This window comes from Fusarium phalaenopsidis (assembly GCF_050370095.1).
Source record: "Fusarium phalaenopsidis strain FUZ10S chromosome Unknown contig_32276, whole genome shotgun sequence".
Classification (NCBI taxonomy): Eukaryota; Fungi; Ascomycota; class Sordariomycetes; order Hypocreales; family Nectriaceae; genus Fusarium; species Fusarium phalaenopsidis.
The window spans coordinates 535816-560569 of NW_028145418.1; the positions used below are offsets into that span (position 1 = coordinate 535816).

A 24754-nucleotide genomic window follows, 5' to 3' on the forward strand; every position below is an offset into this window, starting at 1 on the left:
AAAAAAAAAAAGAAGCCATGCTAGCAATCGTTTAATAGGAACAGCCCGATGCGGGGGTCGAACCCGCAACCTTGAGATCGCGTACTCGTACCAGAGTAACTTTGTTACCGAGGCATTCTAAGAGTCTCACGCTCTACCGATTGAGCTAACCGGGCGTGGCTCTGATTGGTTGGCGGGTGGTGTCAAAATTAGATGCCATGTAGTTGAGCAGCTGCGAAGACACCCAGAATCAGGAACTGGCATCTGTAACGACTCGTGCCTATGCGTTTTATAATTGCCTTGCCGTGAGCTAAGATGTTTGGCCTTGTTTGGCCTTGTTCATTGGGCTAGAAACTTTGCCACTTGTGACTCCGGAGCAGCAAGCCCGAGAGAGACGAGAAGGGAAGCGTTTGTGATGGCGAGGACCTTCATGTTTGTGATATTTAGGGTAAAAGGAAGATCAAAGTTGAAGGTTTAGCTGAGCGACGGTCCTATTTGTCTTGTTGATGTCTTGGTTTGATGAAGAGTTGGAGAGATGGCTCTTGAGCAAGGAGATGTCTTAGGTTTTATACTTGGTCAAGACCTTAGGCTTTCGGTACTGCTTGGGCTGGTTAAGCCTCACAAACATTTTCACACGATGTGAGAAAGATTGCCACAATCCCTCACCCAAACATTCTAGCATGAGCAACCTATTCGGGGAGGGTGCTCAGTAGATGAAACCATGGGAAGATACCGTAGCAAGCCGGCAAATGAATGTCGCAGTCTGGTTGATCTCTGGGGAAGGGTTGCTTCAGCTCATGCAACAAGGGACCTTGTGCATTCGATGTGTGGTGATAATGCAGGCACCTGACGTACAGACCCCGGCTTATCACACGACTAACCCTCGTCAACATGAAGCAAATAAATGCAGCTAAAATTCAGCTCCTATGCTGCCAAGTGAAGAAACGAGGGTTGAACCAATCAGATGCATCACTTTCGCGCGCACTCCTGGCCCATGTCAACTGCGGCTGAAGTAAACTCAACAGAGTCCATGACCAAAATGTGATTCTGTAATTAACAGCCGGACGCCATGTGTAGGAGCCCTGGCGTTACATATTAGGTTGCAACCCTCCTTGCAGATCGAGTCAGGTCACTGTCGAAATATTGTGAACCTGTCAGCAGAGTAATAAACCCCATCAATCGCACAGAATCTCGTCCATTAGGTGCTAGCACCACTGCCCGTGTTAATCTTCTCCATGTCATCCGGACTCCCATTAAGGCTTCTTTGCCACGACAACGGCAACTTCTTCGTGGTCGACGCTGCTGCTCACCATGTGACAAGCTTCGACATCCTCTCCTACACCTGGGGCCCGGAGGTGGAGCCGTACAACTGCCAACTTGGCGGCGTCACCTGGAATGTCAAGATAAATCCCGACAAGCTGGAGGACATCAAGCGACTGATGATGGCGGCTGACATCAAGTATGTCTGGGCCGACTGTGTGTGCATAAACCAGACAGACGAGAATGAGAAGGCGACGGAAATCCCAAAGATGTTTGAGTACTACAGGAGCGCCGAGAGATGCCACCTCCTTCTCGACATGGAAGAGGAGTGGATCCCGCAGGAGATTGTCGACGACCTCAAGTTTATTGACCACGTCTTGTATCACATGCGCGGCGCGGCACTCGCCTCTGAGGCCGTCGGGCTGACCGACAACCTTATCAATCGCCTGGATCAGTGGGCCAACACGGAATGGAACTTCGACATAGGCCAGTCAACCGTGAGGTCTGCCGCAATCGACATGGGCGTACTAAACTGCTACTCGACATGCATCAACCGTGTCATATCACTCTTCGACAATGCTTACTTCTCTCGGGTCTGGACGTTTCAGGAGATGATCCTCGGCAAGAACATAACCATGTGGGGGATCAACCCCACAAGTATCTTCTACATCGGTCAGCTCCATACTTGGATGGACCTGGCTATCGATTGCACCGACAAGGCGGTCAAGTTGCGCGATTGGATAGAGAACGGTCGGTTTCTCAAGACGGCAGCGGTCAGCGCCATACTGAGGGTCATTGGTGAGGATATTCTATCCCTCGTCAGCCTGCAGACCCAAGTCACGGGGATCAACAGCGCAAGGACCGACATCATCAACGGCGGTTCCTACTGGTGGCGAGAGAACTACAAGGGGATAAGCAACATCTTCTCCGCCATCTCCCTCAAGCCACGACAGTGCGGACACACTCCCGATATCTTCAGGGGCCTATTGGGCATCTTCAGCGGGCTGTTCACCAAAGATGAGGTGAATACGCAACTGTCAGGAAGCGACATCAAAGTCATCTCGTTCAACTTCTTTAAGAGGCTGTCTACTGAGACCGGGCTGGCATGGACTAGGCTTGGGGTAACTAGCAAGGCAAGAGAAGGCGGATGGAATTGGATTCCAGTAGTGGAAAGCGACAACCAGATCATGACGACCGACTGCTTCGCTGGGGTACTCAACTTGGGTAGGCTCAAGAAGGAAGGGCGGGCTAAAGCACCGGCCATGACAGGTCTCATCGGAACCCCACGGAAGTTCATGAAGATCCGACTGAGCCAGGGAAATGGGGATTTTCAGTTCATCTTCAAAGGGTGCAACTGTGGCAAGAAGCTCAAGACTGGCGTCTTTTCAAGTGAGCGCATACTCACTTACGACCAACCCAGAGACGTGGTAAAGGACGAGACAGGCAGGACTCTGGTGCAATGTGCCACCATACTGGGAGCCATCATGGACCCGGGGCGAGACAATCTGGTCGAGTATCGGAGGAGGTTGCTCAGAAAGCTGCAGCCAATGTGGGAGACTACAGATCCCATGGCAAAACCTGTGGGGTGGGAAGACCGGTCTGTCAGCGGCACGTTCTGGGAGAATCCAAACATCATTGGCTTCCGGGCACATAATCTGTCGATGAACTACAGGATGGTCTCGATAACCAAATGCGGTTCGCGCCTTGCAAATGGAAGCACGGCGGGCATCAAATGCCACGTCAGTGTCAACTGCGGATGCACCATAGTTGCCCCATTCGCCCTCATCTTCGAAGCAATAACTGCGGTCGAGCAAAGCTCCCTCGGTGGAACGGCCGTGAAATTGGATGACGACGGTAGGATAGTCCTGCAAGACGGGCTGGGGTTGGTGCAAATCGGGGACGTCGACAAGGCATTCGACCTGATAGCTTTCTCGGGTGATATACAAGCCCACAAGCTGTATGCTGCCAGCTGCAGGAAGAAGAAGGAGAACGAACGTATTGGTTATGGAGTGCCTCTGCCTAGTGGCAGGGCTCTCGTGAGGGAGGAGTTTACCCACGACGTTACCGACATGATGAGAGATTATGGGTACGTGCATACTAGGGGGTCTGGGAATTTGCTCTTGTCTAGGAAACATGTCCTCGACCCGTACAAGATTGTCGGTGTTTGCATTGATGAGTTTATTCCGAATAAGAAAGGGGATGGGTTAGTCACGATTCAATAGGGACATTGCTCAGGTTATAGTGTCGGCCTTTGCTTGTGTTTAGGGGGCTCGGCGAATAAGATAATTGTAATGATCAGGGATAGGTGACATCTAGAATTTATCGAGCTGTAGTGAGCAAGCAGGCATGCGAAACGCAAGAGAGAGTCTCAGTGACGGTGGAAGGGAACAGGTGTCAAGATAACGGCGAAACGCAGGTGGAAACTCAAAATTGTGTCAAATGGTGGAAGTGTTTTAAATAGCAAACGAGTGTGAAATATTGTCTGCTAAGTAAGATTAGAAATTAGATTAAGATAGACCCAAGGGTCTGGCCTGGATCAACCAGGGTGTTCTTCCCAGCATGCTCACCCATGCCTTTACACCATCATAGTTGAAGCCAGGCCCTTGATGGGATAACTGAGTCAGAAGATCGTCTCTACACCATCCTTGCCTCCTGACGCATCTGTGATAATGAACCAGCATCAATCACTCCAGGAGACAACCCCAACTCATGGATAGCATCGCCGTGGCAGAGTATCGCAGTGCCATTTATGGTTCGAACATCAACGTGAAGCCTGCATCCCGTGTGCAGCATGAGAACGTGTTGCCAAATAGCTTCAACAGTATGATGAAGCTCAAACCCCCAGGTACTTTGTACTGTAATTGCTGCTTTTTTCCGGCTGTATCTGAACGCGCATGCGTGTCCCTTTCCGCCGTTCCAGAGAATCATCTCTTGCAGTTTGGGCATCCTCGATGCAACAAGAGCGGCGAGATACAAAAAGCTCCATAACATGATGTAGCCTCTCCTTGGTCGTAGAAGCTCCGACGTCAATGAGAGGAATTCCAGATGGTGCCACGTCCAGAGTCGTTGTTCCGGCCGGAAGAAGTGGAATGCCTCGATTAAGAACGACACAGAGAGGTGTGTGAGCTGTAGACTCCGGTCTGCTATTGTTTTAGCAAGCTCAGGGGATCCGATTCTAGCTAATCCGGGACGTGCTTGGGGCCATATGCTTCTTCGTATCGGTCTCATATGGATCTCATCGAAATCCTCGAATATTGATAGCCTCTTGAGTGTCATCGGTAGCCCGCCTTCAAGCATCATGTTGTAGTCTGTGCTCTTGTCAGCCATGAAGGCACCATATGACCCGCAGACACCCTTACCTTGGTCGCGTAGCCGTTGTATCAATGGATCCCACTGACGCCATGGTTCGAAGAGTAGGCATTCCAGCCGCGGAAGCTTGTCCAGCAACATCCGCAAACTGTAAGCCGTGAGCCGTCGGCGGAGATGTCGACGTATCACGAGCCTTGTCACGACGTCCACTCTAAGAAGCCGTAGCCGAGAGGTCAAGTCGATGGTTTCGAATAAGCGTCCTAATGTTCGAGAGTTAGGAGAACTTATTCGAGTTCCATTAGACCAGCCATGATCCGAACTTCCCCAGTTCCTTACCCCTTGGGTCCCGTCTCCGAAGCAGTAGTTCTTGAACCAGTGTTGGGGGTCACTAGGTGAATTAGTGCTGAGCTCCAGAGTGATACCGTCGGTCGAGTCCCAGGTACTCAGTACAGCAAAAAGCTTCAATACTGCGACCCTGATCATGCGGTTGTTGCGTATCCAGGATGATTGCGATTCTCGACGATGGCAGATTAAACAGGTGTATCGGGGGATTTCGACATGAAGCCAAATATGTTGCACAAGTGGTCGGGTCCGGTCGGTGACCATGGTTCTTAGGTCGTTGACACATGTTGACCGGAGCTTCAGTCGGCGGAAATTTCGTCTCTCGATCAAGTCCTGCCATTCTCTGCAGACAGCAGCACAGGTGGACAAGTGCCCTGTGCCACAGGCTGCAACATATTCGAAAATCATGAAGCGGAGCTCCATAGGCAAGGAGTTCCAAGAGTTCATGATACATTGTGTAGGTCTTGGGCGGTGTGGCGCTTTTGGTGTTTTGTTGTCATTGGTGTCGTAAAGATGATGATGAAGGAGACAAAAGGAAAACCTACCATTTTTATCCTGCGGACTTTGTTGAAGGTTTGGGGGCTTTTGGATGTGAAGTTTACAGGGAGGAGAGTTCTAAAAAGTTCGACGCTGCCTGGAGGTGTTTAGGTTCTTACCATGCAGCAGGTTTTTTGGGTTCAGCAGAAATGCCTCCTTTCAGCTCCGGTTTGGCTATGCTGCCTTGAGTGAGCAACATGACAAATAAATATCATTGTCAGTGAGTTAAATGTACCGTTGAAGGAAAGAATTTTGTCACACAAAATTCAAACACCGCGAAAAATCTTGGCTGTGTGTGCTCCCGTGACAAACCATCTCCCCCGGCCTCCGCGGAAAAGACGTTTAAACTCTGACGTCTTTGTGCATTAAACATGGAAACCTTGTCAAGCTAATTTCTCGTATTCCCGAGGACACGTTTTGGTCCCTGTCAATACGTAAAACCACAAGGCGTATTTATATGAAACGCCGAACAGCTGCCAAGATGGTCTGGGCTGGGTTCTCGCCTGTCAGCAAAGGTTTTAATATTGACCGCGTGATGGAAGTCTTAATAAAGACTCCGTATTATTCTTCGGCAAGTGTATCTGTCCTTAAACCCGTATTCATTAATACTACCATCTTATCTAGTGATGGTTGGGGACCTCTGTCTTCCGGGTTGTCGCCTCACTTACACCGTATCTCTCCAAATGTCATCAAATACGACCACAAACTCGCGACTTTTGTAAACAGCATGGGGAAAAACGAACCCCTATATATCCCATTGGCCCGCCTATCTCCACCTCCTCTAACTACCGTAGTATTCCATCCTTCGACAGGGCTGTCGAAAGAAGGTGTCATGTCCATTTTAAACTTCCGTCTATTAAGGGGCCCTACTGTCCAATACGACGGGGGCTACCTTCCTATCTGAGCCAAGCGACTAGCCTCTGAGACCCGGAGCGTCGGTTCCGTTGATCCTCATTTAGATGCACGTTTGACGGCTTTCACGGCGTGAATCATTACACCAATCAGGACGAAGGGAACCCTCGGGAATAGGATGGACGATGCGGGTTTCATGGGTCGATGGACCCCGAGGAAGAAGCTTAAAAACTGCCGGTAGGGCATATAAGTCGAATTGTTTGGACTGACAAGACGACTTTCAGCATTGCAGATCAACTCTTTACATTCTTTGACTTACTTTTTGAATAAAATGGCTATTTCTAAGCAACTTCTTCTTGCCCTTTCTCTTCAGGCCATCACTGGCTGGGCAGCTCCCGAGGGCATGCTCGTGGAGCGACAATCTGGATCAAGCTACGAGGCAAACCCCAACATCGGACCCGGTGGAAGCCAGTTCAAGGACTCGAACCATTTTCGTGTCTATGGCAACAGCGGTCAGGCTGACAAGGCCCTCTCCATGCTCGAGGCTGCCTATGACTGCTTCGTCGGCACTCTGGGCTTCCGAACCTCCGGACTTTCGTTCAACGATGCTTCCAACAATGGAAAGAAGACCAAGACCAACGTCTACTCGGTTGCCAGCCTGCCTGGTGCAGCTGGCGTCATGCACTCTGATTTCTCAACCGGTATGGGCTGGCTTGAGGTCCAGAACTCGTTCCTCACTGCATCAGGCGTGACGGTCCATGAGTACGGTCACGCTTTGCATTATCATCAGAAGACTTGGGTCGACCAGGGCAGGACAGGAGCTTGGTGGGAGACGTTTGCCAACTGGGTTGCCGACACTTATCGCACCTCTGATCTGTGTGCCGCTGCCCGTTGGGCCCATGGTCAGGCCACCGAGAACACTGAGATTGAGCTACGCAAGACCATTGGTGACTCTTTCCAGCCCATTGTTGACGGTTCAGTCGACACTGGAAACTATTACCAGGCTTGGCCCTTCTTCACTTACCTGACCAACAACCCCGATAAGTATGCTAAGCTGGGGACTGATACCCTTCACCAAATGATGGTCCAGTACAAGGCCAACAGCAACGAGACGCCTCTCCACGCTCTGCAGCGTGTGGCCGGCAGCACCACCGTTGCCCAGATCGTGGGTAGCTATTGGGCTCGCATGGCCTACGTTGACATTGGTCACGCCTCTGCCCACCAGACCTTCCTTGACCAACGTCGCTCCCTCAACTACGCCAACGTCGACTCCAACGGCAACGGTAAATACACCGTCAAGTCGGCCCGTCGACCTCAGTACATGGGCGCCAACATCATCCCTCTCAAGACATCGACCACTACTGTCAAGGTCCAAATCACTGCTAACGGCGCCTACACTGCGACTCTTGCCCTCTTCCGCAACGGCGCTACCCGCTATGTCAAGGTTGACGGCTCTGCCACTGTCACTGTTGCTTCTGGTGAGGAGGTGAGCCTTGTTGTTGCCAACACTCCTAGCCTTATCCTGTACGACCCTTTCAACCTGTCCGCTGAGGCTAAGAAGGGTCTTGACTACTCTTTCACTCTCACTGGAGCCACTGTTGCTTGAAGAGGTGGAGTTTTTTGCGATGAGTAGCCTTTTGGTTTCGTGTATATATTGAGCGGAGCTTTGATAGCCCGCGTTGTCTACTTGCAAAGCGCCTGTTTCATAGTCTTGTTTCTGTCACATAGCTTCGAAAATATTCTACCATTAATGGGCCTACGTGGTGCATGCTTGTTGTGTGACTTTTTGCTTGTTCAAGTACATGCGTATATGGGTGCGACTAACGCCGATGTGATCAGGCATCCCAGCTGACAGACGATTCATGGCCGTTACATTATCGTTCGAGCAACATAATCAGGCCAGAAAGGTCCCAGCAAGTCCGTTACTGGGTAGTCTCGGGCTTCGTTGCATAAACAGAGCAGCTGTACAAGCGTCAGTATTAGAAGATGCGAGTAAACACGAGCGGCTTACATCGGCCAGTAAGCATGAATCTTTGGGTCGTTGAAATCTTTTCGGAGCTTGACGAGGAACAACTCCACCTCCTCAACACTCCAACCGAGACCTCGCGTAAAAGGAGCTAGGGCTAATCCTTCAAGCAGGATATTCGAGTTCTCATTATTCCACGCTCCGAGCTCCTTGTACTTGGGATCCTTGGGCCATCGGTTAGTAGGCCATTTGAAGCGCGTCTCGACGATTTCGGTGAACCCCGCATCGGCTAAGTAACCCTTGAATGAGAAAGTCTTTGCGAATTTTCGCTCTAGCTTCGCAGCCGCTTCCTCGAGAAGCTTGCACCATTTAGCGAGAGTGTCGTCTTCGGAAAGGGTACCGTCCTCACAGCCCATGATGACATCCACCTCTTGGAGCTCGACCCAGCCTCCAGGAGTTAGGTTGCTACATGCATCAGTATAAGAGGCTAAAATAGGAAAGAGAGACACACTCGTAGATCTTTTGGAGATAAACTGGCCAGTCTTGGACGCTAAAGTTCATCATCCTGCTATGGATGTAGTCAAAGGGCTTGCTGTAGGTCCAATCCTCATCGATATCATCAATGAGGAATTGAACATTTGGAGGGACCCTAGATGAAGGTCAACAAGGTCATATCAAGTTAGCCAAGTGCATCCGTACATGTTGGGCTGACTAGGTGAGAGATCAACTCCCACGACCTGCACACTGTGAGCTTAAACCCGGGACAAGGCCGTTTGACTGACCTCGGCTTCGGGATGTTCGTCACCAAAATCAATAGCCCAGATACCAGTACCCGTTCCGAGGTCAAGCACGCGCTGAACCTTCGAGCCGGGCAGGTTTGGCGGGCAAAGACCAAGCTTGTTGTCAAAGGTGAGAAGGCAAAGGTGGTGCTGAAGGTCTGCAAGGTATGAGTAACGTCTTGAAAAAACGTGCAGAAGAAGAGATATACCCAGTCTCTCGTTTTCCTCGTTGTCGTTGGGAAGATTGTATTCTGCGCATGTGAATCAGACCTGGTCCTTCATGTGGCGCTTATGACATACTACCGTCCTTGTATCGATGGTATGTCCTACCATTCTCATGGCGATAATCAAGAATGGAGCTTCTTAAGCTCTCCGTTGAAGTTGCGGCTTCCTATTTGCATCAGTACTTAGCACACCTGAGACGGCGTGAATGTTCATACACCACCGAGCGACGAATCGCCATCGTCGAACTAGTTCATGTTAGCTTGAGTTACTCCATCAAGACAATGAGCTTACATCTTCATCGGCAGCAATCACGGGATCCGCGTCGACGGTAGCCATTGTCGCTGTTCTTCGAGTCTGTTCGTCTCACCACAGATGAGGGGATTCTCGTCATCTGTTGAGGGGCTAAAAGTCACTCAAATATTGCTGCTTGCTTATAAACAAGACCAAATGGCCAATCGCTATCCACTCGACCTGCATTGTTGTCTCTTGTCTCGCCTGATAGTTTGCAGGGATGGGGCATAGAATGAGCTGTTGGTTCTGCAGTTGAGTGCTTGTAGGTGATAAAGATGAGCATAACGGGACTGGGATAAATTAATGCAAAATTATGTGCATACCCGATTCACATAGAGGAGCTTGATCAAGTTGGTGACAACTACTCATTCACGATTGAGTCGAAGCAACTCTCTTCAAGACTGCATACTGTATGTGCCTTATAGTGCTGTTAAATCAGTGCCTAGCTAGGCAGGGGTCAGAGATGTCTACTGAAACTAATATACACAGAAAACAGTCAAGATTTGACATGATGAAAACAAATCTCCATTGGCTACAAATATGTATTCCAGGCAGCCACTTGGGGGGCTTCTCAGCCTGTCAGCTTGATTGATTTTCCGACCCGACGAGAGGGGTCAGTCAGCCTTACATCTCACCCTGCATATGTCAGCCATGTCATCATTCTTCAACATTTGGTGACTCTGTCGACAGAAATAATCATGGACATGTCAAGTCCTGAGGGTATCTCTATGTTTGGGGAGGCGGGAAGAGGTCACATCACCGCCATGAGCACATCGTCATCAGACTCATCATCAGACTCGTCATCAGACTCTCTCAGCGCCAAAACGCCCGGAAACTTCGACTTTGACGACTTGGTGGCCTATAACATCAAGGCATGCGCTGCTCTGGCACCCACTTTGGACTCGACAACACCGACTGTAAGCCGCAGCGACCAACGCCGTATGCTCATAGAGCTTGAGGCTATCAGTTCTTGGGGAAACGACAAAGAACGATGGTATACACTAAGACAAATCGTCGAGGACAGATTGGATGCATATCTCGGAACATTTATCGGTCCCAAGGATACGCCATATGAAGGCGGCATCTTTCATGTCCGCTTCAGCCTCAAGGAAGGGTATCCATTTACACCCCCAGAAATGTGGTTCTTGACCAAGATTCTACATCCAAACGTTGATACCAGAGGTACAATCTGCATGGACCTCGACTGGTCCCCATCACTCACTCTAGAAGTGCTATTGGCCTCTGCAGCATCCTTGCTCGATACCCCAGACTGGTGGGATCCCATGCCAGACGGTCCTGTATCCACGCTGGGGAACGATGCAGAAAAGTTTGATGAAATGGCAAGAAAGTGGACAAAAGACTTCGCAAAGGGTGAGCTTATTCGCCCTGGGGATAGAATTGATGGGTTCTGCAATACGACTGATTCAGTGCCGGGATGGGCCAAGCCGATTATGTGGGCGAGGAAGAGACTCAATCCGAATGCTTTTGGGTTGTTCAAGAGATAGTTCTTTTGCAAAGAACAAGATTATATCAGGTGTTTTGGAGAGTTTATCCGTGTAATTATCTGGGGCGGGATGGGTTTGATGTGTCGTGTTCCCAAGTTGGTGCCATCAACGACGTGAACCAGGACATGTCTTTTTAAGTCCGCTAAACGATTTGAAAACCATAATTATCATCTCCAATAATTATACCACTTCCGTTCTCAAGTTTACTGAAGTGCCGCGGGTGTCTCTAATGTGTCTCGTATTGGCCGTTGATTGGCAGCACGATCTCTACCCACAACCTCTGGCTCAACACCACTCCCCTGACTCGACATCGGCTCTGGCCTCAACCATTCGAATGTGTCGAGAAGACCAAACTCAAACTCCATTGATGTGTCTCCAAGGTCCCAATTCCAAGGCTCGAACGCAGGCACCGCTTGTGAAACTCCGCCGGCTGGAGGTGCGTCCTGTGTCACCTTTTCCAAAACGTGGCGGATTATCCGCTTGCACGATCTGCACAGCTCGCCGTTCGGTGCATTAGGTGACACCCAGTCAAGGAAGCTCATCAAGAGGAATAACTTCTCCATGATGGCGAAACGTGACGGGCCCTGTTTCCAGTCGGCTGATACCATGGCGGGGGCCGCGGTTCGTTTGAGGAGCTCCTGGGAAAGGATGCCCCCGGCCGGGGCGGCATATGCCATAACCTGACCAGTGGGTTAGCTGAATCATCAAGGGATATTTAAGCACCACTTACCAACCACTCCAAGTCTGTCACGATCCAGGGCAACCGGTCGAGGTGCGTCCAAAAAAGGAGGGCAAGGGAGACCATCTCGAAGCTCACAGCAACTAGGTCGGCCTGGCTATCATGCCCCTGCTGGATCAGTAGTCTGTATATGAAGAAGTGGTTTTGGAGATGTTCTAGATGGACCTGGAGCCGACTGTAGAACATGTTCTGATCAATGCGAGGATCGAGCAGGTCCTCTTGCTTGTACTTGAGACCGGTCGGGAAGGTCGCCACCGTAGCAACCTCTCGTCGGAGAATATCCCTGTGCTGTTAGCACAAGACAGGTGGTTGCCGAAGATGAAGACTCACAAGAGCGTATCGACTGTCGTTTCAGGCCTGTGGCCCAAGGCGATCTCAAACAGCTCGTCCCTGAAAAAAGCAATCATGGACCGAGCGCGGCAGATTGTGGAGGGGGTGACTAGTCCGCTCTTCTTCCAGCCGTCAGTATCGAGCTGTTTCATGGCCTGGGCCAGAGACTCCTTGTTCCCCAGCAACTCGTGGTCTGCTAGATCAAGGGGTAAGGCAGTCAGCATGTACCGGCGACCGAAGGCTGGCGGCCTGCCTGTGAAAGATGCCAGGACCTTGTCGATGTTGAAGATATAGGCGACAAGTCTCCGCTTCCACTCCGAACAGATCGTCGGCTGATAGTTCGGGGGGCTGGTTTGTGCGTGCAAGCCTAGAAACATGAGGAGGGAAACTGTATCACTGTGGAACCTCCACACCAAAGGACCTCCTTAACATTAGCGAGGTGGGTATTTGCCTTCAATGGTGGACCCACTGGCGTCTCCGGATCTCATAGACTCAAGAATGCCTCGCCGCAGAAGGAAAAACAGCAGAAACGAGTTTCCGTTGGTCAGACTCCTGCAAACGTCGACGCAGAGGTTGACGGCCTCGAGATAATCCGTCATATGGAATTTATACCGAGAATCCCTCAGAAGCTCAGCGCGGAGGGGCGTCGAGACATTCGTTCCAAACGCCCAATAGGTAAATATGATGCCCAGGGCCTCCCATCTGAAGTTCATCCCAGAGAATTGTTGCCACCATCGCTCCGGTTCCTCTTCATCTTCCGACAAAGGCTGAGAGGTGTTATAGCACATTCTCTTTGCAATTTCCCCAAGGCCAGCGTCTGTTCTATCGTGGCCCAGAAAATATCCAAATGTGTCATAGAACGAGTCGAGCGTTCGATGGCCGACAAGGCGGAGCCACAGCTCATTGGGGTTGGCGTAGATCCTACATAGTTTCTCGCCCTCTTCCCGGTGAGGAACTTTTCGGAGGACGGAAAGACATATTTCCAGCATCCGAGGGGACAAGTCTGGTAATTCTATAGAAGGGACAGGCTCAGCTTGCTGTGGGGTGCAGCCGCAGTCAGTCCGACGGGCGATAAAAAGGTTTTCTTCCGCTTCTTCATAGATGTTGCAAAAGCTCGTCGGACCCAGATAGCCCAGAGAGCTGGAGGGGTTACAGGGCAAGGGGTCTGCAAAAGTTCTAATATCTCCGGTAGACGGCGCCCGCGTTGACCCCGTAGGAGGTTGGCAGGACGAGTGGCTGGATGTAGGCGAAGACAGAGACCGGCCAGGTGTGGACGGACTTAGGATGGACATCCGCGGGTCCACGATGTACTGGCATTGGCTACTTCGAGACGCCTTCTGGCACCTGCGGCAGATGGGCTGACCATTGTCGCAGGCCACCTTGCGCTTCCGGCATGGCTCGCAAGCCTGGGGGCGTCCATTCGGGCGGCGGAGCGAGGGCCGGCTTGCTCGGTCAGCTGCGTGAGGCGATGGCATGGCGGCACTGGCGCACATAAGTCGCAGGGTTTGGGAATCTGAAGAAAAGCGCCGTAAAAGCTGATTATGACTGTAGTCACACTCGGCTCAAAACTCGGCTTGGAAGGCTTAGGCTTCGGCTTCGGTATCGGCTCGAACACAATTGGACAATCCGGTCGGGTCGAGCAATAATCGGTGCTGACAATCTCGCCGAAATAAGTTGACCAACAAAGATGTCGCCGATCCACATTTGTTCGGCTTCGGCTAAAGATCGAGCCGAACCCCGACTCGTGAGACCTCTGTTAACAAAAACGCCTGCATAAGAAGGCATACATAAGAAGGGCCACAATTCCTTGACCTGGGCTTCGTTTTTGGAGTCCTGATCCAGAGTCCGAATCATCCTACAAAGCTATCAATTAAGTTTCAACGCCTTAACAACTCCAACCTTCAACATGCCCCCTCAACTAGGTCAAATAGTGGAGACGATCCTCTACACCTCGTCTGTTCCCTCGCTCGTGGCATGGTACAAGGATGTCTTCTCCATCACTCCCTTCGAATCCAATGAGGCTTTGGCAGGCTTCAGCCTGCCCAATGACTCCATCCTGCTACTCTTTGATAGGAGTGCCATCACGGCGGACAGACACCCGCCTGGCGGCACGATCCCCAAACATGGCTGTCCTACGGGACTGGGCCAGCACATCGCATTCGCATGTAATGGTAAAGAGGAGCTTAAGGAATGGGAGGAGCATTTCAAAGTGAAAGGAGTGGAGATCATTGGGCGCATGGAATGGGAGCGCGGGGGGAGCAGCGTCTATGTTAAGGACTGGGAAGGACATGTCATCGAGGTTATGACCAGGAATATTTGGCAGGTTTACTGACTCGATCATTGCGGGTAAGAGAACTCAATTGGGCTTCTTGGGGTGGGGGGTTGCAATTCCGGCTTTGTTACATTCCCTGGAGCGATGAAAAGAAGCTTTATTTGCGCCATCCTATCGCCTGTGGGGTGGCGGTGCATAGAGTAATCTCCAGCAGCGGGACCGCCTCCTCCAGAATATACCGTCCATAGGCTACCTGATATGTGTCTCAACTATAGGTAGAGGCATGTGTTAACTACGTACCATACGTTATTAGCCTGGCGTTGAGGAGGTGACTTGTTGCCGAGGTGAGAACGGATCTATGCAGCTGGGCTTGTTATTTGGGTTGACACTAACTAATATGACAGCAGAAACTCAACAGATCCGATGCTAATGGACCGAATACCTATAGATACTATTGACAAGACAATGACTAGAACCTCGGAAGTTCTACCTAAATAAAGTAAAGCCAGCCCCCTCCCCGGTCAGGAGTAGAATGGACTAGTTACGAACGATGGAAACTTGGAAAGTGGAAGGGCTCCTCTCATAATGGTAATGCAGGAGAGAAGTGACAGAATACTAGGGCAAGCCTCGTCTAAAACTTTGAGTCTATTAATGATGGTAACCACTTGGAAATAAATTGTTAGGCGGGCTAGCACAGCGCGGGAAACTCGAATACTTTGTTGAATAGAGAATTCGACCGCGGTGGAAAAGTTGTGGAGTAGGGGGCGACGATAAGTCGAGCAGGGACTCAGATCCTGTTTGGTCGTCTTAGCGCCATGGTTACGACCGAGCAACAAGGGAAGGGCTGGCTGTTTCTGTCGCCATGTGAAGTGGTGTCAGACCAGAACTATCCGTAGTGTTAGGGCCTTATAGCCAGCGGAGTTAAGGAGTCATCAACGGTAGCCTGGCGTATTACAACCTTCAGGAGGTAGGCCATTGTGTAGGTACAGGCGAAACTCTGTCTCCCCGGCACTTCGGTCGAGGGTCAAGTTTTGCTGGCTTGCAGTCCTTCTGGAACTGGAGTAACCCGGGATTAAAGTCTTCCAACGCCTTGCCACCTGTTGTTGTGTCACGCAGGGAAGCTGAGTGCGCTTGACAACAGGTAGTTCTTATTGTCGAGATTGTAATTATTCTTAGTTAAGTGTTCTTTTTTTCTCTCTTTTTTTTTAAATGATCTCAATGAGAGGCCCTTTGGGGCCTTATATCTTTGAATGATCACATCTATGACTTTGAACCTTGATCGTAGGACTTCTTCGTCAGTGTTGGGCTGTCAGATTCATCTACTTGTGCTCGGAGCTGCCGAAACACTATTGATAATTTAGCCGGCTTGACTCTCAAAACAGGACCGGTCACATTGTGCAACAACGCCTTTCAACCTTTTCAGTCTCGGTTGGGAAGACTGCTAAACGGGCTGCTGCTGCAAAAACCTCATTAATGCCTTCTCCGGTCTTAGCCGAGCACTCAAGATACCGTGAAGCTCCGATCTTGCGGGTAACAGCCATGCCCTCGTTACCAGTGGTAATCTTATAAGCCGCGTGACGACGTGACATTTCGATTGTACCGGGATCATCCCGAAGGTCTTGCTTTAGCCCAACAAGAATGATCGGCACATTGAGTCGAAACAAATTGACCTTGTCCTTCCACTGGGCGGGTTAAGAATAGTGTATGTAAGAATTCTGGAATGTAGGTTAGGGATTTTGCAAACCATACCTTGAATTGGGCATTTTCCAACGACAAGATAGAGTTAATAGCAAAACAAATTAAGAAAACATCGGCTGTCGGATAGATGCGATGTGACACAAAGTCGTGTTCCTCCAGATTGACTGTGTCGTGGAAACCAAGACTGATACGAGTGCCATCGATGATATAATCCTTCGACCAATGATCAAAGCATTTAGGTAGGTCCTCGGCATGGTCAGACGTGGAGGGAAAATGATAAATTTATTGGGGATTACTGACATCCTATCGCTGAGTTAGCTAACGTTTTGCGGTTGGGGGCAAACGACATGCGGGAGGGAGGTGCCGGAGGTGGTATCTTGAGAGAAGACTTGTCTTCCCGCATCCAGAATCTCCAATGATTACAAGGCTCCTACTGCTTTGTTAGAATGATATGCCGGAAATATACCCCAAGTGTGATTGTAGGACTACTTGACATGGATAACAGGTTAACAGACCTCGAGATAGAGGGGGTACTATCGGGGTTTGACCCGCTGGAGTAAATTGATTGCCCGAGTTGATAGCTGCTCATGGTGCTAGTGTGGTGACGAAAATCAGCGGTATGCTTTGTCGTTAAGCCGTGATCAGAAGGAAAAGAAGTAGTCATCTGTGTATCTTCTTGAGTTGGCAGTAAGCCGGATAAACATTTAACCCGCCCGTGCCTGCCTAACTGGATAAAGGGGGGAGTTTTATTGGGGTTGCCTCACGTGACGACCACACTGCAGAATAGGCTTCCTATCGCATATCACTGCTAGGGTCGTGTGATTGGATATAAGACGCGGCTTATACTTTAGGGTCGTATATCCGGTTTCATATCTAATTTATCGCATCCAGGATTCTAATCCTAACGATATAAGCTTGAGTAGCTCTGCCTGAACACATAGCTATTTAATTTCTTTTTTACTTGAAGTAATTCTCATCAATTTACTGATGCCATCTCTGATCCCTGTGGAGCCAATTGCCTGACACGCATCCCTCTAAAGGTACCTCAGACCATGTGCCGTTCCGATGAGTGTTCAAATGTGAGAGGGCAGGCGATAGATCCCGTTCTATCCGTGAGATAATTGGACAGATTGTCTCCTAGCGGTGAATACAACTCCCAATCTTCATTCTCTCCGTCGCTCATGCCGCAGAGTCTGCCGTGTAGGGATGCTCGCTGCAGCCTCAGGTTGGTTTTCATACCCGGCAAGAGTTCGCACCAGGACGTAGTACCAAGGGAAATGTTAGAAAGCTCGAGGTCAATCAGTTTGCTCCGTTGGAAGACTAGCGCCTTCAGGAAGTCATGTCGGTTACCTAGTATGTTCCTCAGCTTCAGGCTCGAAAGTTGAGTCCATACGTGTCCGGAGGCGAGAACGCAATCGAGGGTAGCGGGAAAGGCGTCATCGTCATAGTGATTTTCGTGCCGCGACGTAAACTCGACCCCTAGGCGCTCAAGTTTGCCAAGGGAAGCCAATAAGTTTGCAAGTGCGCAACTTTCAGACAAAAATTTCCGACAATCCAGCACGTCAGCCTTGGCTAGCCTGCCATCACGGGGATTGGCTTGGATGCGTATTTGGAAATTTGCCAGGTTAGAGAACATTGTGCCGAGTTCTTCCAATGTGGATGGAGATTGGTCGAAAAATCTCCAACTGATTTCTTCAACTTGAAGGGATCGTAGAGTACCGGGATGTGGGCCCGTTTTTAACCCATGAATCAAGGCTTCCATATACCGGCATCCAAGAGGGAATGGGCCTCGTCCGGGGAGAAGGAAGACCGAGTCCTCACGAAAGGGGCTGTTCGGGTTCCACCACGGTTTCCTGGGACTAACTGTAGTGACGGTGATATCTTCCAGGGCCGGGAGCTCCCTGAGGGCGTTGGCGAAGAAGAGGAAGTCGCTTTGATCTTCCATCATAGCGGTTTGGTCGTTTACTGCCTCGATATACTTAGAATAAGAAGCCTTCAGTAAGTTGCCCGGCCGAAGTCGTCTTCGAATCGAGTGCCCGGCATCAGTTGGTGCACCGTAGCTCCGACTCCGGTCGTCCAGGTCTTGGTTGAAGCAGCGCCTAGCGAACTCTCGGAAACAAGAGATATCGTGGTCATAAAGCGTACCATGATATCTCAAAGACCTTACAGACTTGGATATCACGTGGTTGCTCAAAAGACGGCTCAAGAATGCGAAATCCTTGTGATGGGAGTAGAGTATGAGCTCTCGGAATGCATAGGACGAGCCTACTGTCATAAGCGCTCTGCATACCAGGCGGAAGCTCCTGGCGTCGCGTTTTGGGAGCTGGGAGCACACCTGATGCAGGAGCTCCTGCGGTAGACGGTCAAGAGAAGCCATGGTAGCCGGCAAAACGAATAAACGAACAAAGAGATCGGGCTATGACTTTGAGGATTTCGATGACAGTGGAGTATGTCAGAATCAAGACCCCAGCCACCGATGAATCGAGGCTCCGCCACGGTGCCAGGGTTCAAAACCAAGGGCCTAGATGCATTCCAGCAGCCGGACAAGCTAAATTAGTATGTAATTAGGCGATTATAGAAAGCTCCGCAGGCAGACACGCAACCCGGTTCTACGTGTCAGCATTTTGGCATACACCCATCTAGATCTTTCCAGTGGCACGGCTATGCCAGGACGTCTCTCCCTGCAATGAACGGCCTGAATCAAGTCACATATACAAATACAGCAGAATGCAAGCATAATGAGCGAGGTGGCAACGATGGCCCCTAAAATAGAAAAGGCCGTGAAGCCACACGACGCCGACTGGAACGCGTCGCTACGGGCGGGGGACTCGGTCGCGAGCCTGGCCTGCATCGCGGTCAAGACAATGACGATGTAGAGCGTTGCGCTGGCTAGCTAGGCAAAATTGTCGTGAAAAAAGGTGCCATACTGATTCTAATAACCCTGCAATACTCTGATTTGGGTACTGAATGAGTCCCTGATCTCATGATCTAATAGTTCATTGTTGGTCCCTCAGCATAGAGACTTGTGAAACTCCACGATAACCTCTTGTGAGGGACCTTGTATCAACGGCAGCCATACCTTCTTTTCAAATCTCTTAATCTCCTCAAAACCAAGCTTCTGTACGACACGAACGCTCCGCGCATTTTTCAGGTGCACGTATGCATACAAGTCGACGTGGATATCCTTCTCTGTAGCGGCCAACTCTACCTGATACAACTCCAACAATTTCTCCAAGCTCTCTGTCGCAAGCCCGCGGCCCCATGCGTATGGAAGAAATAAATAGCCGATGTCGATAGGTCTCCGATTTATTTGTGGTTCCGATGTGGCCGTATCTTCAGAGCCGCCATGAGTGGGTGCTAAGAGGGTGATTACGCCAGCAATCTCCCATTCCTCGTCGGCTTCTATCATCCCAGGTTCGCTTGACCTCTGACAAAAGACTGCATAGCCGATTCTTGTCCCATTGTCTTGGGTAGATTGGGGGATGATACCCGCCATCCAATCACGGCTATCTTCCTTGGTCTTGCAGGGCCCGTGAGGACTAGAATGTGAGATTTAGTCATGCCCAAGATCCTCGCCTTCAATCTTCACAATAGGTTAAGTGGTGAATTACCTCCATTGTGTAGCTTGGTCATCGCTCCAAACGGTGTGATACCATTCAAGATCTTGCGACCCTTCACGGTTAGATCTTAGTCTTCGCAGTAATAAGCGTGATGTACGAATTTCGTCTAAAGAATTCATTCCGGAAATATATAAATTGAAATTTCTAATGACGTCTTTGGAATGAGAAACAATTCATTTAGGCAAGCTTTTTGCATAATGCCTCAAATCGAGGGGTGATAAACACACGTGATGCGGGGTAATTGACCTTTGTCGCATATTAGCCTATTGCACGAGACATACCAGAAACGGCTGGTGGCAGTCCACCAACATGGTGTTTCCTGTATCACCCTTCTCAAGGGAGGGGGCGCCCATCCCCAGGCCCCGTCTTGAGGCGGCCTTTGTCCTACCTTTATCTATCTCTTTGTGTCCGTCCCGCTTCCAATGGAAAGAGTCGTGACATGTAATTCCATGGTCTAAGACTTAGGCAATCACGTGGAAGGCGTCACGATCCGATCGAGATGATCCAAAAAAAGGAAACCAGCAACAAAACACCAGAAAATGTGCATCTTGTACCACAAGAGCAAAAGAATTATTCAAAGGGGTTCAGAAAAGGCAAAAAGAACACCGACAACGGCAGGATTCGAACCTACGCGTGCGAACACAATGCCTAGATATGCAGGATAGCAGGGCATCGCCTTAACCACTCGGCCACGTTGTCCTGTGATTGGTTGAAGAAGAGGGTTGGGTTTAGCGGTTATATCGCTGGTTGTCTCCACGCCCGAGGCCAATCACCGAGGCTAGCTATCCAGCGTGTTGATCATATAGGATAGCTTTCACGGTACAGCTGTGAGCGACTGCAATGACATCCTGTAGAGTTCCCGGTGAGAAAGCCAAAGAAATTTGGAACTCTCCTATCGGTCCTAATTTTCATGGTTCATCATCTCAGGTGTGTTTCGCGTGCACTTTTGCTCGATTTTGTCAAGTCAACGATTAAGAAGCATTAGTGTCTCGGTGTAGCAGAGGCATAGTCACTCAGAACACAGCAATCCATATCATAGTAACACCGCCACAATGATATATGTAGGTCCTTGATTTTTTATATATCTTCTTCTAAGTTTGCATCATATTTCTTCTTTCACCCTATCCACTCAGGAGGTCATGTAATGCCAGTACAGTAACCGATTTCAGCCCGTAGAACAACCCACTCACTCCCGCATTTCGGTAATAACGCGATTTCTAATACTCCAACCTCATAATATAAGCTTCAATAAGCACACTAGCTCATTATCGGTATTAACGACCCTCAGCTTATATCTTATGCCCGAAAGGATTCTGCTTTCTAAACAAAATCTCCGCAACTCCGCTCAGCTCCGTGGAACCCCCCGGCTGACCACCAATCACTCGACTGCGGCTACAAATCCTTCCGAAGACGGCGGGTATCCAGCGGGTTGTATTGTACCGGTCGGACTCATAACGTTATCGCTTTTCCGCCCATTGTCCGCCGAGATAGATGCCAACTCCCACGCCTCCTTGCGGAGACTGGGGCTCAACGTTATTCTCAATTTTGTATGATGAGATGTTGATAGGGTGAGATAGGACGAAGGATTCGATTCTCATGTAAGGACAGGAGAATGAAGTCGTATAAGTACAAACATCAAGTCATTCCTGCAAATGATTCATCATAGCCACATACCAAAGCAAGATCAAGAAGCAGAACATGAAGCTTTCGACAAATCTACTTTTCGCTCAGGCTTTCTGGGGCACAGCTTCCCAAGCGCAGCAGATCCCTCCAGCTGTCCCTTTCTCAACAGACTTCAACTCTTCCTTTGCCTTGACCCCTGCTCAGATCAAAGCCGCTGGGCTGTCTGAAACGATTGCATCCAGCATCAATGCCATCGTCAACTTTGATCGATCCAACCTCGCTAACGGCGGACCTAGACAGGATGAATTCTATACTCTTCCCCCAAAGAAGCCCAATCTGCGGCCTGGCCAGGTCCTCAAGGTTCAAGAAGTGACGGACCCTGCGCCTTATAACATCGCATCCGGATCTTCTCTCTGCAGAATTCTGTACACGACCCAGGACATCAACGGGACCGTTCTTCCTGCGAGTGCTTACATCCTGTGGCCCTTCATCCCACACCAATTCGATGGTGAACCAAAAGGCAAGGCCCCTGCCGTGCTCTGGGCCCACGGTACATCTGGATTCTTTGCCGACGCAGGACCATCCGCATTTCGCACTCTGCAATACGACGACAAGATGCCCAACCATCTCGTGCAAGCTGGATACGCTGTTGTTGCACCGGACTATGCTGGACTCGGACTGGAAAAGTCTTGGGACGGAAGCACAATTCCGCACCAGTACTTTGCCATGCCCGCAGCTGGTCAAGACACTCTGTATGCCATGGAAGCAGCACTTGAAGCATTTGGAAAGCGACTCAGCGGCAAGTTCGCTGTCGCTGGACACAGTCAAGGCGGCGGTGTAGCATGGAGTGCGGCTGAACTGCTTGCTTCTGGCAAGAAAAACACCTTCAAGCATCTCATCAAAGGATATGTTGGAACCATTTCTTTTGCTCCCATCACTAAAACGTTGCCAAGCCCAAATTTCGCTAGCACTGTCGGGATGCGCGTGTCAAGCATCTTTCCGGATTTTACTCTCGATCAATGGCTTCAGCCCCTGGCCATTGCAAGAATCAAGCTGTTTGCTCAAATCCAAGGAGGAGCCTCTGTGTTTCAGCAACTCTTCCTCACTGAACCGGGAGATGCTCTTGCCAAGCCAGGCTGGTATAACTCGTCGTACCATGCTCAAGCGTTTGAGAAAATTGGCAATGTTGGAAAGAAGCCGTTTGCAGGACCCATGCTGGTGGTGCAAGGACCCGAGGACGTTTTCGCTGTAGAAGCAATCACAAACAACACTGTGACCGAAACGTGCAATCTGTACCCAGACAATGCTCTTGAGTATATGGTTGTGGATGAGCTTGGTCATACTCCGATTATTACGGCGGCTAGGCTGTTGTGGATGAACTGGCTTGAAGAGAGGTTCACGGGAAAGAAGGTGGCCGGATGTAAGAGGACTTCAGTTGAAGGATGGCTTGGCAAAGGAAAGCACTTCACGGGTAGCAACTCTTACTCTCAGTGGGCTGGAGCGCCGGAGTATAGGTATCAGAATGCTGGTTCTATATGATCCGGACGGAGCGTTGGGTTACGAGTAGCTATTGGCTGGCCCGTTCGTGCGAGGAGGCATTTAATCTATGACCGAGAGCTTCTCGATAAAGACGCAACTCAAGAGACAAATTACCGTCCAAGTTAAACAACAATGGAATTTCTATCGCGTTATTAAGGAAAATCTAGACTTGAGTTACAAAGGAAACGAAAGAGCACCAGTGGAAGCTTCAGCAGCGCTATCGTCGAGAAGAATCAAGCAAAAATTCCACCACGGACTGGAAAACACATCACCCCAGGTATCACATCCCTTTAACAGCTAACACGTGAAGAAATCCAGCACAAGCCCCATTAGCTAATAGAGCGCGAGCTATTGGAGACTAAACACCAGCCCTAGGACCTCCTTAAACTGGAGCAGCCTCCATATCCGGCTGACGACGTCCACGGTAGGCGCTAAAATCGAGCTCCAGCTTGCGCCAGTCCCATCGGTTCGCAAAGCCGGTAAAGACAAACGCAAAGATGGGCAGGAGCAAAACGTCCAACACACCAAAGATGATGGATCCAACTGTCCTGCTGACCTTATGGTCACCGTCGCTGATACCAAAGGCGATGGGGTAGAGGAACCACAAGAAGTTGACCCATCCAGCCAAGATGAGGTAGTCTCGGCCGATGCCTCGACGCTTTGCCTCCTTGTAGCTTTCGTTGAGGGTGCTCATGGCGAGGATGAGGTATGACACGGTGCCGAACGCAAAGAAACCCCACTTGTAAGAGGTCAAGGTCAAGGCGGCGGTAAAGTATGGGAGGATCCAGAGCCAGGTGATGGCCATGTTGCAAACAATGGTGGTCCATGAGACACCACTGGCCAAGCCGAGTCCGAGGGCGAGAGAGGGAAAGGCGACGAGCCAGTTGGCGTATCTGGCAAAGAAGAGAGTGGTGGTCGCGGCTTGGCCGTAGTAGCTGACGGCACCGACAAGGACGGCGACGGTGAAGAGATAGTGGAAGACTCGCTTGTTCTCGGGCACGACGAAGCAGATGGACAGGATGGTCAACTGAAAGAAACTGTTAGCGGAGAAACTTGGACGGAGTCTCGTCGAGAACGAACAAAGGTGACGATGTGGATGGCCGTTACAGCCCAGAGCCAGTTGATTCCATGATTGAAAAAGGCCTTGTTATCCTCCCCATTTGGGTTGATGGCAAAGACCTCGTTGAGAATGGGTAGAATATCCATCTTGTCTTTGGCGGAGCGTGAACCGGTTGCAGCTGGCGGAGGAAAAGGATGAGTGAATGGTTGTTGATAAGCCAGGCAAAGGGACAGAAGGCTTTTTAAGGGCATGCAGTCAAGCAGCCGGGGTTAGGTCATGCCGACAGTTGAAAGCTTTACGGAAAATAGTTTTTGGTGAGGCATGATGTTGTCACTCAAGATCGGAAAAAGGTTTTGGGCAACAAGGTGTTGATGCGGAAATAAGTTCTGATCCCTGCAGGCAGCATCATCAAAAAGACTTTCACCCTCTCTCCCCATTGGTCGTGAAAAGCACGAAGGCACGGATGCGATAATACAGCCGTTGACACCCAGGCAGCCGAGGGAGAGCCAGAAACCGTCATCGTGCATGTGGGTCTCTCACAGGGAACAACGTGCGAGGAGGAAGAGCAGAGCAGTGGGCTACAGTACATGCCAGACAATCAAGTAGGTGGAATAAATTGATCCGGGTTATTGTATGCATCAGATACAAACAATATTTTATCGCTCCTCTTTCATTTTCTCTCCTCAAAACGACATGAAAGCCCATCGTCTCCCTCCGCCATCGATGCCTTGGTAAATCGGGCCGGGGACGGGGGTAGAAAACGAATAAGAAGGAGGTGCAGAGACGGAAAGGTTAGACCTAAATAACAAGTTGTATATCAAGGCCTGG

The 24754-nt window shown here is 50.1% G+C and overlaps 8 protein-coding genes and 2 non-coding genes across 10 annotated transcripts; 5 read left to right on the forward strand and 5 right to left on the reverse strand.

Annotated features, from left to right (window-relative positions):
- Nucleotides 1-42: 42 nt before the first annotated feature.
- LRP88_00456 lies at nt 43-155 on the reverse strand. Its single transcript has one exon. It is a non-coding gene; the product is annotated as a tRNA-Lys (tRNA).
- A 1059-nt stretch (nt 156-1214) lies between these two features.
- On the forward strand, nt 1215-3828 carry LRP88_00457 (uncharacterized protein; the record flags this gene model as incomplete). Its single annotated transcript, XM_083237167.1, has 2 exons — nt 1215-3325; nt 3756-3828. The coding sequence occupies 2 exons, from the start codon at nt 1215-1217 to the stop codon at nt 3826-3828; spliced, it is 2184 nt and encodes a 727-aa protein (XP_083107058.1).
- A 2854-nt stretch (nt 3829-6682) lies between these two features.
- LRP88_00458 (uncharacterized protein) lies at nt 6683-7885 on the forward strand (the record flags this gene model as incomplete). The annotated part of the gene is made up of 1 exon (XM_083237168.1): nt 6683-7885. One exon carries the CDS (start codon nt 6683-6685, stop codon nt 7883-7885), a length of 1203 nt encoding a protein of 400 aa, XP_083107059.1.
- Nucleotides 7886-8201: 316 nt separating this feature from the next.
- LRP88_00459 (class I SAM-dependent methyltransferase) lies at nt 8202-9585 on the reverse strand (the record flags this gene model as incomplete). The annotated part of the gene is made up of 8 exons (XM_083237169.1): nt 8202-8241; nt 8291-8693; nt 8755-8894; nt 9011-9182; nt 9234-9275; nt 9325-9415; nt 9465-9494; nt 9562-9585. The coding sequence occupies 8 exons, from the start codon at nt 9583-9585 to the stop codon at nt 8202-8204; spliced, it is 942 nt and encodes a 313-aa protein (XP_083107060.1).
- Nucleotides 9586-10304: 719 nt separating this feature from the next.
- LRP88_00460 (ubiquitin-conjugating enzyme E2) lies at nt 10305-11045 on the forward strand (the record flags this gene model as incomplete). Its single annotated transcript, XM_083237170.1, has 1 exon — nt 10305-11045. The coding sequence occupies one exon, from the start codon at nt 10305-10307 to the stop codon at nt 11043-11045; it is 741 nt and encodes a 246-aa protein (XP_083107061.1).
- A 203-nt stretch (nt 11046-11248) lies between these two features.
- LRP88_00461 (fungal specific transcription factor domain-containing protein) lies at nt 11249-12491 on the reverse strand (the record flags this gene model as incomplete). The annotated part of the gene is made up of 3 exons (XM_083237171.1): nt 11249-11725; nt 11776-12067; nt 12115-12491. 3 exons carry the CDS (start codon nt 12489-12491, stop codon nt 11249-11251), a joined length of 1146 nt encoding a protein of 381 aa, XP_083107062.1.
- A 1529-nt stretch (nt 12492-14020) lies between these two features.
- Nucleotides 14021-14446, forward strand: LRP88_00462 (uncharacterized protein; the record flags this gene model as incomplete). Its single annotated transcript, XM_083237172.1, has 1 exon — nt 14021-14446. One exon carries the CDS (start codon nt 14021-14023, stop codon nt 14444-14446), a length of 426 nt encoding a protein of 141 aa, XP_083107063.1.
- A 5864-nt stretch (nt 14447-20310) lies between these two features.
- LRP88_00463 lies at nt 20311-20403 on the reverse strand. The gene has a single exon. It is a non-coding gene; the product is annotated as a tRNA-Ser (tRNA).
- Nucleotides 20404-21402: 999 nt separating this feature from the next.
- On the forward strand, nt 21403-22866 carry LRP88_00464 (Alpha/Beta hydrolase protein; the record flags this gene model as incomplete). The annotated part of the gene is made up of 1 exon (XM_083237173.1): nt 21403-22866. The coding sequence occupies one exon, from the start codon at nt 21403-21405 to the stop codon at nt 22864-22866; it is 1464 nt and encodes a 487-aa protein (XP_083107064.1).
- Nucleotides 22867-23248: 382 nt separating this feature from the next.
- Nucleotides 23249-24072, reverse strand: LRP88_00465 (uncharacterized protein; the record flags this gene model as incomplete). Its single annotated transcript, XM_083237174.1, has 2 exons — nt 23249-23893; nt 23947-24072. The coding sequence occupies 2 exons, from the start codon at nt 24070-24072 to the stop codon at nt 23249-23251; spliced, it is 771 nt and encodes a 256-aa protein (XP_083107065.1).
- Nucleotides 24073-24754: the final 682 nt, after the last annotated feature.